This window comes from Populus alba, chromosome 8 (genome assembly GCF_005239225.2).
Source record: "Populus alba chromosome 8, ASM523922v2, whole genome shotgun sequence".
Taxonomy (NCBI): Eukaryota; Viridiplantae; Streptophyta; class Magnoliopsida; order Malpighiales; family Salicaceae; genus Populus; species Populus alba.
The window spans coordinates 9,369,739-9,386,166 of record NC_133291.1 but is presented as its reverse complement, the minus strand read 5'-3'; the positions used below and the strand labels follow the sequence as shown (position 1 = coordinate 9,386,166).

The window sequence follows — 16,428 nt, the reverse complement described above, 5'->3', positions numbered from 1 at the left end:
TTTCCCACCATGAAACATCGGAATGCCGAATGCATTATCACAACCCTATCCAATAATGATTAATATACCACAAATCAAAGGTTGCAGGCACAAGAATTAAGATCATGTTTGGTATGTATTCCAAACAGGAGCTAGGTAAGTTTTATTTTTTTAAAAAAAATTATTTTATATATATATATATTTATATTTATATCATTTTAACATGTTTACATCAAAAATAATTTTTTTAATATATTTTCAAGGTGCATTGTATCATTAAACTATTGGAACCGTTAAACCTAGATTATATAAACATTTAACTTCTCTCGCGTAGCCAAAAGCTGGAGTAGCTCAGTTGGTTAGAGCGTGTGGCTGTTAACCACAAGGTCGAAGGTTCAAGCCCTTCCTCTAGCGAAGTTCATTTTTAAAAAATAATGTGTGGTAATAATGAAATCCTCCGGGAAATGGAGAAGAAATCCCACTTTCAACTCTAACTTGCCCACTTTTCCGAGTTTAATAGGTAGCTTCCTTGGAGCAATAGATACCAATCAGACTAGTTAGCAAAGACTCTCTTTCTCCACGTGGCAGTACTCCCCTTGCTAGATTACATCATGAACTGTAACATCACTAGCAACTAGCAAGTTCTATGTCTTTATTACACGAGAAAGCTGCATAACACCTAGCAGCAGAATCTTCATACCTGATGTCGCATCTCAATGAACGTTGCCGTAGGGACCAAAAATGTATATATGGAAAAAAAATTGAAATTCACCATCACCTTGTAATTAGAGAAAGTTGGGGATTTTAAAAATTAGCATTGATTTTAAATATTCAGATAGAGAATTAGATATACTTAAAAAAAAAAATCATTCTCATAGCATTTTTTTATATATAAAAAAAGGTTACATACTATATGTTCTCTCTTAAAATTGTTTTTTTTATCATTATCAATTATCCTAATTTTTTTAATTTTTTTTTTAATTATTTAATTTATAGTTATTTTATGAATAGTTTAATGTCAGTCTTTAAACAAGTTAGAAAAATATTATCAATTTCTAAAAATAAAAGACTTGTCATAAATATTGATATTAAGTCTTAAAAATAAATTTTTATTGAAATTGTTAAAAGTTCACAACTCGTATATAATTTTAAGATCATAACACTGATTTATTTTAAAAGAAGACATGTTAGTTAAGTTGTTGTTTTTTAGCGAGCCCGTGTTAAACATGTAAAAAAAAGGTAGAAAAATTAAGAATTTTTTTCATTATTTTTATATTTTTTAAAAAAAATCATGGATTTTCCTTTTTTTTTTTTTTTATATGTAGGCTCAAAGGGCCAATTTACCTAGAAAGTCAATTTAATAAACTTATTATTAAATCTAAATATATACACACAATTTTTCTTATTTAAAACATAACACAGTAATATTTTTATTCAAAGTGATAACACCAAGTAAAAACTTTTTTTATTATTTTTTTTATGCTAGGAATATTATTTTTATTGAGTGCTAAAACATAAAAAAAAACATTTTTTTTTCTAAACAAACAAACTAGAAAGACCAATGTTTGTTTTGTTTTTTTTTTTTTATGATAGAATATGCAAAAGAAAAAAAAAAGATTTTTGGAAAGACTTGGCCGTGCAAGGTTCAAAGAAGGAGGTTTTTTTTTTTTTTTTTTCTGACCATGGTGGCAACATGTGCAGACAGTGATCACTCAAAGCTCTCTTCTTTTTTTCTTCTTATTTATAATTAACTACACATCCTTTGCAGACATGGAAAAATTACAAAGAAACTCTAGTCACGGAATAATATATTGGTTTGTATGGAAATAAATTAAAATAATATTTTTAAAATTTTATTTTCTGACAGTATTACATTAAAATAATATAAAAATACAAAAAAAAATTAAAATAAATAAAAACATAGAAAAAAAAAACTTTTAAAACAAAAAAAAAATGATATCCATGAAGAAAAAAAAACGGTAGACTAGCCCAGAGACATCATTTTCTTTCTTGCTTTTTTTTTTTTTTTTTTTTTTTAAGCGAAGGTAGATTCCGAGTCTAATAATCAGAGGGAGGAAAAAAATCCGCCGAAGCCTATGCTTCACAGAAAAATCAAAGCCTTACCCCGCACAGACAAGTTCATTTTTCTTACAGGACACCCCATGTTCATGAATCACAGCGCCCTGCAGTTCCTATCCATCTTTACATGCATTCACAAGATTCAGACACTTGAAAGGCATGGTTTTCTGTTGAAGAATTCAACGATCTACTAAGGGCTTGTCTTCTTCTTTTTTTTTTATTTACGTGTCTGGACCAGCTTGCCCACACCACGACTAATTTCACGGCTCATTGAACATCTTGCAAACCCAGTGAACATGTAAGGCACCGCGGGGGTGACAGACATGCACGGTGAGGTTTGAACCCAGAATGCAGAGGAAAGGAACAAGTCCCTTCAACCACTGGGCCAAGACCTCAAGTGATCTTTTCTTTTAATTACACCTGAACTAAAAAAAAAAAAAAAAAATCCAGTGATCCTGTTCTCTTATTTTAATGCCCCTACTGTAATAAGACTCAACTTTGCAGATTTCAAGATTATTCAATGCACAAGAATTATATTATCCAATCATATATTCATGCCAAGAACAAACATCAGATTTTTAATTCAACAATATATCACACGAACAAGAATTATTTCAGCTAGAAACTTGATAAAAATCACTGTCATAGTCAGGTTACATTCGAGAGTGTATGATATAACTAAGTTGAAAAGAATACAGTCAATGTCATTTCTCTTTTCTTGCGAGCTTTCACGCGATATAGCCACGTATGCAGAGAACAGATAGATAACTGACATTCAAAATCAGAAGTAAAATCACATATAGCTTTCATCAGGCAATAAGAATCTTCTGGAAACATCAAAAACATGTTTTTTTATGGGAAAAGATGAAAGTCTAACCCTTGAACGCAACTGAGCATGGACTTGTTTTTAAGTCAACTAATACAGAGCGACACATACAGTATACGCATAGCAAGACACAACACGACCGACATCATGACAAGGGTCAAATAGGCTCATGATTTTTAATGAGGGCAAAGTTATGCCCCACTAAAGTACATGAAATAAATCGATCAAGTTGAGGTGGGGATGATATATATATATATATATATTATTGATTTAAATTTTATTTTTATATATTAAAATAAAAAAATACAAATTTTTAAAATAAAATAAATTATATTATTTAAAAACATTTCTAAATGAAAAACACTTTGAAAAATAATTTTTATTACGGTGCTAAACACCATCTTAGTCTATACTAGTTGTAGATCAACGTTACGCCTCGAGACTAAAATATTTTTCTATGTAAAAAATAATGATTTGGGTTAAATTAAATAATTTTATTTAAATTAAATGATAAAAAATGACACAACAATAGAATAGATCATTTTTAAGAAAAAAATAACATGATAACATGAAAAAAATATTCTTTTCAAAATAAAACAGACAATGTGACTTGTAGATACAAAATGATAAAATTTTGTTAAAAAAAAACCAAAAAACCAGCTTGGGTTGACTCAGGTTCGCATAACAAATCTATAACCCGGATAACAAGGGCAAAATTTATTACAATGCTAAACACCATCTTAGTCTGTACTAGTTGTAGATCAATGCTACGTCTCGAGGCTGAAATATTTTTTTATATAAAAAATTAATAACTTGGGTTAAATAAAATAATTTTATTTGATTAAATGATAAAAAATGACACAACAATAGATATATAATTTTTAAGAAAAAAATATCACGATAACATGAAAAAATATTTTTTTTTTCAAAATAAAATAGACGACATGACTTATAAATACAAAATGACAAAATTTTTGTAATAAAGAACCAAAAAACCAGCTTGGGTTAACTCAGGTTCGCATGAAAAAATCTATAGCTCGGATAATAAGGGCAACTTTTATTACGATTCTAAACACTACCTTAGCCTATACTAGTTGTAGATCAACACTATGCCTCGAGGCTGAAATATTTTTTTATGTGAAAAATAATGACCCAGGTTAAATAAAATAATTTTATTTTAATTAAATGATAAAAATAACACAACAATAGATATATCTTTTTTTAAAAAAATATTATGATAACATGAAATTTTTTTTTCAAAATAAAATAGATGTCGTGACTTATAAATACAGAATGACAAAATTTGGTAAAAAAGAATAAAAAAAACCAACTTGGGTTGACTCATATTCACATAACAAATCTATAACCCGGGTAACAAGGGCTAAGCCAAACCGAGTTACCCTCGTTAAACTCGCGGTTTAAAGTCACGAGACTATAATAACTTCGATGAAAAATAAAACGACAAAAAAAAAAAACATCTAATGATAAAATTTAAAGAGAATTACAAAGTCATAAAACTATAACAACCCTCATCGTTATTCTTTTGATTATTATTTATCTAGTTTAAAATAACCTATAAAAAAATTATTTTTATAATTCTTTAATTTTCTCACTGATAGGATTTAGTCATTGTTTTTGTTTTTTTTTAATCTTGTTTTTTTTTTATAATTTTACCATTTTAAAATATTTTTTCTATTATATTTGATAATTATTTTTTTAATTATTATTATTATTTATCCTGGTAAAATTTTAAATTAATACTTTTTTTTGGTTTTACCTTTCAAAGTTAAATTATCTGGGAAATGAGCTTCCTTAAAGAGTTCGAGTCGCATGTGTTGTGAATTTAGAAAAGTAGCTCAGATTTGCAACAATACTTTATTATTTGGATGGCTATTAATTTACAAAACTAGAAAGGACAGAGTTACAATGTCCGACCCAGAAGTTAACCGATACAAGGTCCGAATTACATGTAAAGAGTTTATTTGAATTAACCTAATATTTGACTTTTTTTTATGAAAAAAACTCAAAACATCATATAGGTAATCTTTATCAGGTCTCAGGTCATCGGTTTGACGTGATGGGACGAGCTGCGTCTTGTGACCAAGGAAAAAGGGCAAAGGAAAGGAAACTCGGGCTGAACCGGACACCTCTCCAACGCAGTTCTTCCCGGTTTAAAAATTAAAACTCTTTTTTTTAGGGAGAACAAGAGGTTTAAAAAATAGCTTAATTTGCCCGCCACTGCTAAAATCCTATCTTTCTCATAAAACCCTACTACAGAACAGTAAAATTACTCTCTGGCCTCTGCTCCCCTTCTTCCAAGAAAACACTCTCCGCTCCCAAATTCAAATTTTGCGTAAGAAAGATAACAAATCAAATTAATTTAGGATTTCAATTTCTCCACACCTCTCCCTTAAAACCCTACAGATTTCAAGGAGCGCCCTCCCATTCTCGATCTTAGGGTTTTTATCTCTCTTTCGTTTTCCGAGAAGACGACATGTCGTGGGAGGAAGAAGTTGTGATCCGGGATGTCACCAACGCCGGTATCGTCGTAAGCGACCGTATTGGTAGAGAAGTTGCAGCTCAGATCGATCTCGAAGAAGCTCTAGAAGCTTCTAGATACGCGAGCCATCCATACTCTACTCATCCTCGCGAGGCACGTTTCGATTCTCATTCTAAATTTCTTAGCCTTAGCAATGTGTTCCCTCTCTTTCTTTTTTTCCAGATTATTTGCGGGGGTTAGTAAAATCTCATTGATTGAGTGGGAATAATTGAAAATTAAGTTTATAATTTATCACTTTTTAACAATAATTATAATAATTTTGCTTGTTTCCGTTGGATTCCATTGCAGTGGCCCCCTTTAATTGAGGTGGAGGATACTCAGGAGTTGCCGCCCGTACTCGTTGAAAGATATAATGCAGCTGGCGGAGAAGCGACTGCTTTGTGTGGAATATTTCCTGAGGTACGGAGGGCTTGGGCATCGGTGGATAATTCTTTGTTTCTATGGCGTTTCGACAAGTGGTAAGTTCTCTTTTTAATTCTCTAAAATGTATTCCTTCATATTAGTTTTCAATTAGAGAATGAAAACTTGAATTTTCTTGTTATTGTGCATGGAGCTCTCGAGCTTAGGTGAAAAAGGTTAAGATCACGTCTGTGCACCTGGTTTTGAGAAAACCCTGATCACTTACTAAGCTGGTCATAGATGAAACTGCATTGATGCTCATATTCACTTTGCGACGTTGTTTATGCTCTTATGGCATGCTGCACTGCTACCTTCATTTTGGAAAGATTTCTGTGTTTTAGATATGAATTTTGTGCATCTCAATTTTTTCTTTTTGAGAATGCTTTTGCTCTTTTTATTCCAGATTGACGTAAATTCATAAGAGTTGTTGGTGGGTTGCTCATAACAGTTGTCATTAATGGCTGAAATAACACAAAGATGCTACTTGATGGTGCTTATCTTGCTTGTTTGGGTCTTTATCGGCACGCTCCCTTTCTCCATCTTTATCACAATTTCTGATGTCATTTACCTTTTGGTGATCTCCTGAAACTTATTGCTTTTGTCCTCTGTCTTATAAAAGCAATCCTCTCTATGGAAGAAAAGGTGAACAAAAATACTTGGAGATTGCAGAGCATCATCAAATATTTCCCAATCTGGTTCTATTGTTTATAACAGTTAGAGATATTAGTGGGCACTATCTCTGAGGAAAAAAATAAAACAAAAGAAACCTGATCTGTTGTTAATATCAAAGCTGGATCTTTTTGATTCCTTCACCACTACTTGCTGTTATTATCTGTTTCCATTCTCATTTCTCTGATGGTTGCTGTTTTATCTCTGATGTTCTCCTTTTGTATCAGGGATGGTCAATGTCCTGAATACAACGAGGAACAAGCCATCTGTGCTGTCGGCCTTGCCAAATCTAAGCCTGGTGTTTTTGTTGAAGCTATCCAGTATCTTTTGGTTTTATCTACTCCAGTGGAGGTAGTACCTCAACATTTTTTCTATAATTTTCTGCAAAGTTATTTGTATCAAATGTACCTTTCAGGTTAAAAATCTAGTTATATCTGAGTATTGACAATTTATTGACTTTTCTATAATGCCAATAGTTTTTGGTTGTTATTTTATACTACCTCCGTGTGCGCAGTTACTGAATTATATTCATGATTTAAAGATCCCTATTGTTAATTGAAATTCAACATCATACCCAGATCTACTGTCGGTTGTCATTTTCAATTCTATTTTTTTCATCAAATAAATTCAGAGCAAGTTAGAATATGTAGATTTGAGTATAATGGAACTTTTACATGGTGCATTTGATCTCAAGGCATGAGTTCTTTGTGTCATTTGTGCTGTGCAAGGTTGATGGTTTACCTAGTAATTATTGTGAAACTTCCACAATGTGATGCTATGATGGCTTTATGATCTCGAGAGTGAATGCAATGCTTGAATCTTAACTTGTCCCGTGTGTTTATCTCCATATTGTTCTTTGCTTCTATTCTTTTGCTGGGAATTCATTGCGCTGATTTTAATTTTTTTTACCTTTTTATGAAAGAATATTTGTTGGTGAAGATCTGCCATCTCTTACATGAACGGGTCTTGCAAACTCTTTTCATCTTTCTCTCCTTTGGAAAACTTGTTGACGGACCTGTTGACTCAAAATTGCTATCTTATAACGAACGAAATTCTTAAACTCTACTTGGACGGTCTGGGACATGGCATTATATACTCATCCTGTGATGGTGTGTGACGACTGACCATGTCCTTAGGTCTAGGACAGGCAGTGGTAATAGGCTTAGCTATTTGGCTGATTCAGGTTGACAGGTCTCACCTTGTGGGTTCTTAACAAAACAGGTTTAGGTGCTCCAAGTTGACATGAAGAGACTAAACAGTAAAGGGAAAACAAGAAAGAGAAGTATAAAAGAAAAGTATTCTTGAACTGTATTTCTATACATGATTCTGCACGCGCCTTCTCTTTAGTTTTTGCAGTTAATTTCTTGACAGTATTAGTAAATCTTAACAGCCTGTTCTTCTTCTCAGTTGGTTCTTGTAGGAGTATGCTGTTCTGGGTCAGGTGATGGTGCGGATCCATATGCTGAGGTTTCCTTACAGCCTTTGCCAGAGTATACAGTACCATCTGATGGAGTTACCATGACCTGTATTGTGTGTACTGATAGGGGTCGCATCTTCCTTTCTGGGCGTGATGGACACATTTATGAGTTGCATTACACTACTGGTTCGGGATGGCACAAGCGATGTCGTAAAGTTTGCCTGACAGCTGGATTGGGTAGTGTTATTTCAAGGCATGTTTTTTATTCAGTGCTTTCCATTTATGTCATGGTGATGAGTTCGACTTCTCTATGTTTGTATGGGAATTAAGTTCAATCTAAAGTGACGTTCGATATATTTCTACTTTTAAAATGATTACTTTGGTTTTATTATTCTTGCTAAGTCCACTTCCATTTAACCATATATTTATGGGCTAGTTGAGTTGTGACTGACAGCTAAAATCTTGCTCTTATCTACCACCTCATATGTTTCCAGGTGGGTTGTACCAAATGTGTTCAAGTTTGGAGCTGTTGATCCTATTGTTGAAATGGTTGTTGACAATGAAAGACAGATTTTGTATGCACGAACAGAAGAGATGAAACTTCAGGTTTATCTTCTGGAATCAAATGGAGATGGTCCGCTGAAGAAAGTGGCAGAAGAAAGAAATTTGTTCAGTCAAAGAGATGCACATTATGGAGGTAGACCATCAGCAGGACCAAGAGTCCCAAGTAGATCAGCAAAGCCATCTATAGCTTGCATCTCTCCTTTATCCACATTGGAATCCAAGTGGTTGCACCTTGTTGCTGTTTTATCAGATGGCAGAAGGATGTACATTTCTACTTCCCCATCTAGTGGCAATAATGGAGCTGTTGGAGGTTTGGGTGGATTCAGTACCAACCATCAGAAGCCGAACTGTTTAAAAGTTGTAACAACTAGGCCTTCTCCTCCTTTAGGGGTCAGTGGTGGACTTGCCTTTGGAGCCATTTCTCTTGCCAATAGAACTCCAAATGAGGATCTCACACTAAAAGTTGAAACAGCATCCTACTCTGCTGGAACTCTTGTCCTCTCTGATTCATCACCACCAACCACGTCTTCTCTTGTCATCGTGAGCAAGGATTCAAGCTCACAGACATCTGTTTCGGGTAGCTTAGGTACGAGTTCAAGGGGTTCACGGGCTTTACGGGAAACCGTATCTTCAGTACCTGTTGAAGGACGAATGCTTTTTGTTGCAGATGTTTTACCTTTACCAGATACAGCTGCCATGTTGCAGTCACTATATTCAGAACTTGATTTTTTCGGATTTCAAAGCACATGTGAGCCCTGTGAAAAAGCGTCTATAAAACTTTGGGCAAGAGGTGATCTTGCAATGCAACATGTACTTCCAAGGCGAAGAGTCATCATTTTCAGCACCATGGGAATGATTGAAGTGGTTTTCAACAGGCCTGTAGACATTCTGCGAAGGTTGTTTGAGTCCAACTCCCCTAGATCAATCTTGGAGGATTTCTTTAATCGTTTTGGATCTGGTGAGGCAGCTGCAATGTGTTTAATGCTAGCTGCAAGGATAGTGCATTCTGAAAATCTTATAAGCAATCAAGTTGCTGAGAAGGCAGCTGAAACATATGAGGATCCAAGAGTTGTTGGAATGCCACAACTTGAAGGCAGCAATGTACTGTCAAACACTAGAACAGCAACAGGAGGTTTTAGCATGGGACAGGTTGTTCAGGAGGCTGAGCCTGTGTTTTCGGGTGCTCATGAAGGGCTCTGCTTGTGCTCTTCAAGGTTGCTTTTACCTGTCTGGGAACTCCCTGTGTTTGTCTCAAAAGGTGATGCAGGCCCATCTGATGCTTCATTTGAAAATGGAGTGGTTGTATGTAGACTCTCAGTTGGGGCTATGCAAATCCTAGAAAACAAAGTTCGTTCTTTAGAGAAGTTCCTAAAGTCCAGAAGGAACCAAAGAAGGGGGCTTTATGGTTGTGTAGCAGGTTTGGGAGACTTGACTGGTTCTATATTGTATGGAGCTGGTTCAGATTCAGGTACCGGTGACAGAAGTATGGTGAGAAACTTATTTGGCACATATCCGCAAAGTGTAGAGGCAAATGGTGGTGGGGCAACTAATAAACGTCAGCGACTACCATATAGTCCTGCAGAATTGGCTGCCATGGAGGTAGGTGCTTGTGTTTAACATATGGTTATTGTTATTTTTTGTTTTTTCTAATTTAACAACCCACTGCAATACAGGTCAGGGCAATGGAGTGCATCAGGCAATTGCTTCTTAGATCCGGGGAAGCTCTGTTTCTGCTACAGCTCCTTTCTCAACATCATATAACACGTGTGGTTCAGGGGCTTGATGCTAGTACACGACATAGTCTGGTTCAATTGACATTCCATCAACTGGTTTGTTCTGAGGAGGGTGATCGCCATGCTACAATGCTGATTGCTGTCTTAATGGAGGTAAAACAAGCTATGCAAACCTCTAGAAAATCTCTTAAAATTCTTCTTTTGTTTGCTTTTATGATCACATGTAATATTGGTAGCTTGCATTCTGAATCATTATCCTGAATTTCATTGTTCCAGTACTATACTGGCCCTGATGGCAGGGGAACAGTAGATGATATTAGTGGGAAATTACGGGAGGGTTGTCCAAGCTACTTCAAGGAGTCCGATTACAAGTTTTTCTTAGCTGTTGAATGTCTCGAAAGAGCTGCCGCAACTCTAGATCCTGTAGAGAAGGAGAATATTGCTAGAGAAGCCTTCAATTTCTTGAGCAAAGTTCCAGAGTCTGCAGATTTAATAACTGTTTGCAAACGGTTTGAGGATTTAAGGTGAGTCTATTGATTAAGGCAAAGCCGGGTACCATTGTTGTTAATTTGTCTATGTTCACTTAGAGTACTGTATCTTAAACCTAAAGTGAGATGGGCACACAGGTTTTATGAAGCTGTGGTTCGGTTACCTCTGCAAAAAGCACAGGCTCTTGACCCTGCAGGTGATGCTTTCAATGAGCAACTTGATGCAGCTACTAGAGAATATGCACTTGCTCAGCGTGAACAATGCTATGAGATAATTACTAGTGCTTTGCGTTCTCTGAAAGGCGAGGCCTCACAAAAGGAATTTGGATCGCCAGTCAGACCTGCTTCAACTCGACCTGCACTTGATCAGGCTTCTCGGAAGAAATACGTATGCCAGATTGTTCAGCTTGCTGTCCAATCTCCTGACAGAGTATTTCATGAGTACCTATACTGGACTATGATTGATTTGGGCCTGGAAAATGAGCTGCTGGAGTATGGAGGTCCAGATTTAGTACCATTTTTGCAAAGAGCTGGCCGGGAACCTTTACAAAAGGTATTCTTTCATGTGACTGTTCAGGGATCCCTTAAATATGGTGCCTTTTGATTTCAAGTCCTTTCTGTTTTACTTTTCTTCATTTTTTTTTAGTTTGTGCTATGTAATTCATCATTAATTGCTAATCTCTCAAGTTTTAACGATTTCGTTTTTTTCTCCTTATATGGATGGAAATTGGTTAAGACAAAGAAAGTGGTCCAAATTGAAGGATTTAATTATTTGAGGTGTCTGCATCAATTTGGCTTCTACTTGAGGGTTCTGTGTGATTTTACCTTTTTTTTCTCTGTTCTGCTATTTGATGTTCCCCTTACGAAGCGGTTCTGTACAATTTATTTAAGCTTGCCCTTTTGGATCTTCTTAAAGAAATAAATCTTTTGAGATTGTATATGTATTTGCAACATATTTATAACTATTGATCAAGTTTCTGCCAAATGGATTGTGGGTAACGTCATCCAACATTTTTGTTTTGTCTCATAGGTTCATGCTGTTTCTGCCATAACACCTGCATCTTCTCCAATTGGTCATTCAGGAGCGCCAATTGCTTCTAATCAAGCGAAATGTTTTGATCTGTTGGCACGATATTATGTCCTGAAGAGACAACACATACTTGCTGCTCACGTGTTGTTAAGGCTGGCTGAAAGACGCTCAACTGATGCTGGAGATGCTCCTAGTCTTGAACAAAGGTTGGCATCTCTCTCTCTCTTTCTTTGTCCCAATCAATTGCCACTTTCTGCAGCGTTGTAAAGCTTGTGTTTTTTGAACTGGGATGTTCATTTTTCTGTTACTTTGTTGGATGATGGCAGTAGTCTAATCTACCCTTAACCAACAAATCACCAAATATGGTTTCTTAATCACATAAAACTAAGGAATATGCCATGCAGCAAAAGTATTACCTGTTGTCCTTGCTCCTGAACTTTTATATACTCAAATCAATCAGTTCAGCTTCTATTATGACGATGCTTAAAGTTTCTAGGATGTTCTTATTAATGCATTATATTTACATTTGTAAATTAGTTCGGATATTATGTGGTATTTCTGAGGGTTATATGTGGCCTAAAGGTTTTTTTTCTTTCTAGTTTACTAATTTCAATACAAAATTTAGCAGTTATTGAAAATAAACAAACTGCCCATCGCAAAATTCAAAATTTCCCTCGCTGCTCCCCTTTAACAGTTGATGTTTAATGACGCTTTTTTTTTGTCAATGTCAGGCGCCAATACCTAAGTAACGCGGTTCTTCAGGCCAAGAATGCTAGTGACAGTGGTGTTGTGGTAGGTTCTACAAGGGGTGCTATGGACACTGGATTGCTAGATTTGCTTGAGGGGAAGCTTGCGGTTCTTCGGTTTCAAATAAAAATAAAAGATGAACTGGAGGCTATAGCGTCCAGGCTACAATCTTCATCTGATATGTCTGAGGCTGTCCAAAATGGATCAACTCATGATAGCAATGCTGAAGCAGAGCAGGCAAAAATTGCAAGGGAAAAAGCAAAAGAGTTATCATTGGATTTAAAGAGCATAACTCAGCTATATAATGAATATGCAGTTCCTTTTGAACTTTGGGAGGTAAATCTCTTTCCTCCTAATCCTCAGAGGACAAACCAATTGAATTGTTATACATGCTAGTGAGGCTATTTCATGTGGTTTATATCTTTCATGCCTTGGTCTGTTCGGTTATCAGATTTAGTTACTTGACCTCGATAGAGAATTAGGACCTTTGAGATGAATATGGATTGGTATTAGGTGTGAGACAATAGAATTTTTATTGTTCTATGTGTTGATATAATTGTACATCTCTACTAGAATACATGCTTCTAATTGTGAACATAAGGACACGCCTACATGTTCTTGGCACTGTAGTTCTTAGAAATGAAATAAGCACACTACTTTTCTTTGTAACGCTAATATATGCTTCTAATTTTCAAAGAATAGTTTGATGAACAGGATTCAGCTTGCCTTTCATTGATCTCATAGTCTTAATATATGCTTCTAATTTTCAATTTTTAATGGAAGTCCACTTTCCTTTTCTTCCTTTAGATATGTCTGGAGATGCTTTACTTTGCAAGTTATTCTGGTGATGCTGATAGTAGCATTGTAAGAGAAACCTGGGCTAGACTAATTGATCAAGCTCTTTCAAGGGGTGGTGTTGTGGAAGCTTGTTCGGTTCTGAAGAGGGTTGGTTCCTACATGTATCCTGGAGATGGAGCTCTTCTACCTTTAGACACCTTATGTCTTCACCTTGAGAAGGCTGCACTGGTACACTCACATTTCAATAATATTTATGTGCTTTGCCATTTATATACTTTATACTAAAAACTTTGAAGTTATTGTGTAAACAGCTCATCATTAAAATCAAGTGCTTGTTTCTTTTCTTTTTTATTTGCTGCATCCCAAAAAAGGCGTTTCCTTGGTGTGTGTGTATTTGGTTTTGTTTTATTGACAATTATTTTCATTATGCAGGAGAGACTGGAATCAGGGGTGGAAACTGTTGGAGATGAAGACATAGCAAGAGCACTTCTTGCTGCTTGCAAGGGTGCGATTGAACCTGTGTTGAACACTTATGATCAGTTATTATCAAATGGAGCTATTTTGCCATCTCCCAACCTTAGGCTACGCCTTCTGCGATCAGTGCTTGTGGTAATCCGTGAATGGGCGATGTCTGTTTTTGCACAGAGGATGGGTACAAGTGCAGCTGGCGCTTCATTAATATTAGGCGGATCATTCTCAGTGGAACAAACTGCAGTCATCAACCAAGGGATTCGTGATAAGATCACAAGTGCAGCAAACAGGTCAGCTTCTCCTCTCAGCTACTTGCTGTCTTTATGTTAGACACATTAAACTATACTGTTTCTTGGTCTGAGAAAAAAGGGTTGAGCTTACCATCTCTTGCTTCCTGTTTCAAAAAGGAAAATAATAGCTTTATTTCTTCTCATTCCTCAGTTAGAATTTCCCTGAAAACTTAATGCATTCAAAAGGGCTGTGAGAGTAAGGGTAGTAGTCAGGATCAGAAAAGTTGTGCTTTCATGAATTATCTGGCTCTTGTGGCACACTGCTTACAAGTGATTTGGTTGGGATTGGTGTTAAAGAATTGATAGTGTTTTAAGACTCAAACAGCTAGTGGACGGACTTCCTGTTATCTCTTAGCATTGTTATCTTTGGATATGGTTACTGGGTTCCTCAAACATCCAGGTCTAATCCACTGATATAAGATGTGGTTATTTGATCAACCAACCTAAGCACCTCTAAGAGTTTCCTAGCTCTTCAAAATCTCTCTACAACCTCCTTGATCTTTCAGCGGCTCATTTTAATTTCCTGGGGCAATAGAGGATTATTTTTTTAGGCATGGCAGGAATAGAAGAGATAACATAAGTTGGCCATACTATGATGAACTATTATGACATTCCTGAACTTAATACTGGAACTCGTGATCATTGGATCTTTTAGGCTCCAGTATTATGTCAAATAATTATTTCAACCCAAAAGCCAAAAGCCTAAACTATTGGGCGAGGCACCAGGAATGTTTTTATATCACAGCCTCTATACCCTTGAACCAATCTTATGATGTTGTGTGCCCTTGTTATCTTTTATCTCCTTTATTTTCGTTCTTTGAACTGAATTGAAAGAATCAAGTCATCTGTTGGAGTCTCGTGTTAGAGTAATAGTTTAATTTAATATGGGGTTGTCCTTCTATTCTGAGCATTCTGTTCTTGTGGGACTTGGGATGAGCAGGTACATGACAGAGGTGAGGAGGTTGCCCCTTCCCCAGGGCAGGACCGAAGCTGTTTACCAAGGATTTCGAGAACTTGAAGAGTCCCTGATAAGTCCTTTTTCTTTTGACAGATTTTGATTCTTAATCGTTCCATATTTGGTGTTGTATGGATAGGTTTATTGTTTTTAAGTTAGTTTGCAAATAAAAATTTAATAGATGAGGTAGTTGAAAGTCTCCAATCAACTTTATGCTTTGACCTTTTTTTATATTGTTTAAATGTAACATTGAGCCCCAGTTCACATAAAAGCAAGGATCGAATTTGAAGGCTGATGATGCCAAGAAGCACATCAACAAGTGCTTCGAAGATGATGTCAAGAGTGTATCTCTTAACAAAGAAAGAGAGGAGAGAATTTCTCAGTAAAAGTCTAAGATGAACCCGTTATTTCTTCAATGCCTTCACTTCTCAGATTATAGGAAATAGTCTTTCTGTAACTGCTAACTGTCAACGAACTATAACTGTTACAATTCAGTCACGTGTAAATCATTGATTTTGTTCATCTAAAACTAAGAAGTGTGTAAAAAGCTTTTCGTGCCGAAATACATGCCAATGATGTTTTTTCAAAAAATTATTTTTGACCAAAATGAGACTTAAATTTAGGCAAAAACACCTATGCTAAACAGTATCTAAGCTACTAACTCCTAGTCAACACCTTAACAGATGACTTGGTAATATTTTATGCTTTCATCTCTTCGCTATAAAACCACATCTGATAGAGCCTCACCGGAAAGAATCAGTGTTGCACTTTCAATATAATATCTAAGGAGTGCCAACCTCTTGTAAACCCTAGACATAAGAATTCATGCAGCTCTCGTTCATTTAGTCCTTTCCTATTCACTCCCAAGTTAAAGCATGAGGGTGCTCTGCTGTGCCATGTGGATTGGTGCTCATTTATGCAGCATAAAGCTGTTTCGGTCTATGCATAGAGCTGCTAATCTTTGCCAGGAGAAGCCAAAAAGAATGCGCTGATGATGATTTGTTACAATCTGGGTCGGTACGAAAACCACCGTAATGCTAGTGTAGCTCGGACCCAGCTTGACAAGCAAATCAGAATTCAGAGCCCTCGTCTGGTGGACTTAGTGGCGGTGCACTGCAATGAGGACGGGGGTGCACTGTCAAAAAAACACCTGGAAGCTTGTATGGAGAAGTATTTCGTTTTGGTTTTTCAGGGAATGGATTTTTTTTTATTATTGCTCGGCAAAAATTAAATTGTCCTGCTTCTCCGGGGCTTTATCTAATCAGTACAATTATTATTTTTTCTCGAATTGAGTGCTTCAACAACAGTAGCAACTTGATATTGACATTACCCCGTAAAAAAAGGAAAACTAATTGATCTACAGATCTACATGTTTAACATGATTTTTGTAAATGCTTAAGTTATTTTTAACATGATTCATGAG

The 16,428-nt window shown here is 35.7% G+C and overlaps 1 protein-coding gene and 1 non-coding gene across 2 annotated transcripts; both read left to right on the top strand.

Annotated features, from left to right (window-relative positions):
• Positions 1-319: 319 nt before the first annotated feature.
• On the top strand, positions 320-393 carry TRNAN-GUU (transfer RNA asparagine (anticodon GUU)). Its single transcript has one exon. It is a non-coding gene; the product is annotated as a tRNA-Asn (tRNA).
• A 4,709-nt stretch (positions 394-5,102) lies between these two features.
• LOC118054271 (nuclear pore complex protein NUP155) lies at positions 5,103-15,519 on the top strand. Its single transcript, XM_035065786.2, has 13 exons — positions 5,103-5,537; positions 5,733-5,902; positions 6,740-6,863; positions 7,920-8,182; positions 8,424-10,092; positions 10,167-10,379; positions 10,503-10,750; positions 10,853-11,267; positions 11,745-11,950; positions 12,476-12,827; positions 13,299-13,517; positions 13,722-14,050; positions 14,991-15,519. The coding sequence occupies exons 1-13, from the start codon at positions 5,379-5,381 to the stop codon at positions 15,106-15,108; spliced, it is 4,485 nt and encodes a 1,494-aa protein (XP_034921677.1). The 5' UTR covers positions 5,103-5,378; the 3' UTR covers positions 15,109-15,519.
• Positions 15,520-16,428: the final 909 nt, after the last annotated feature.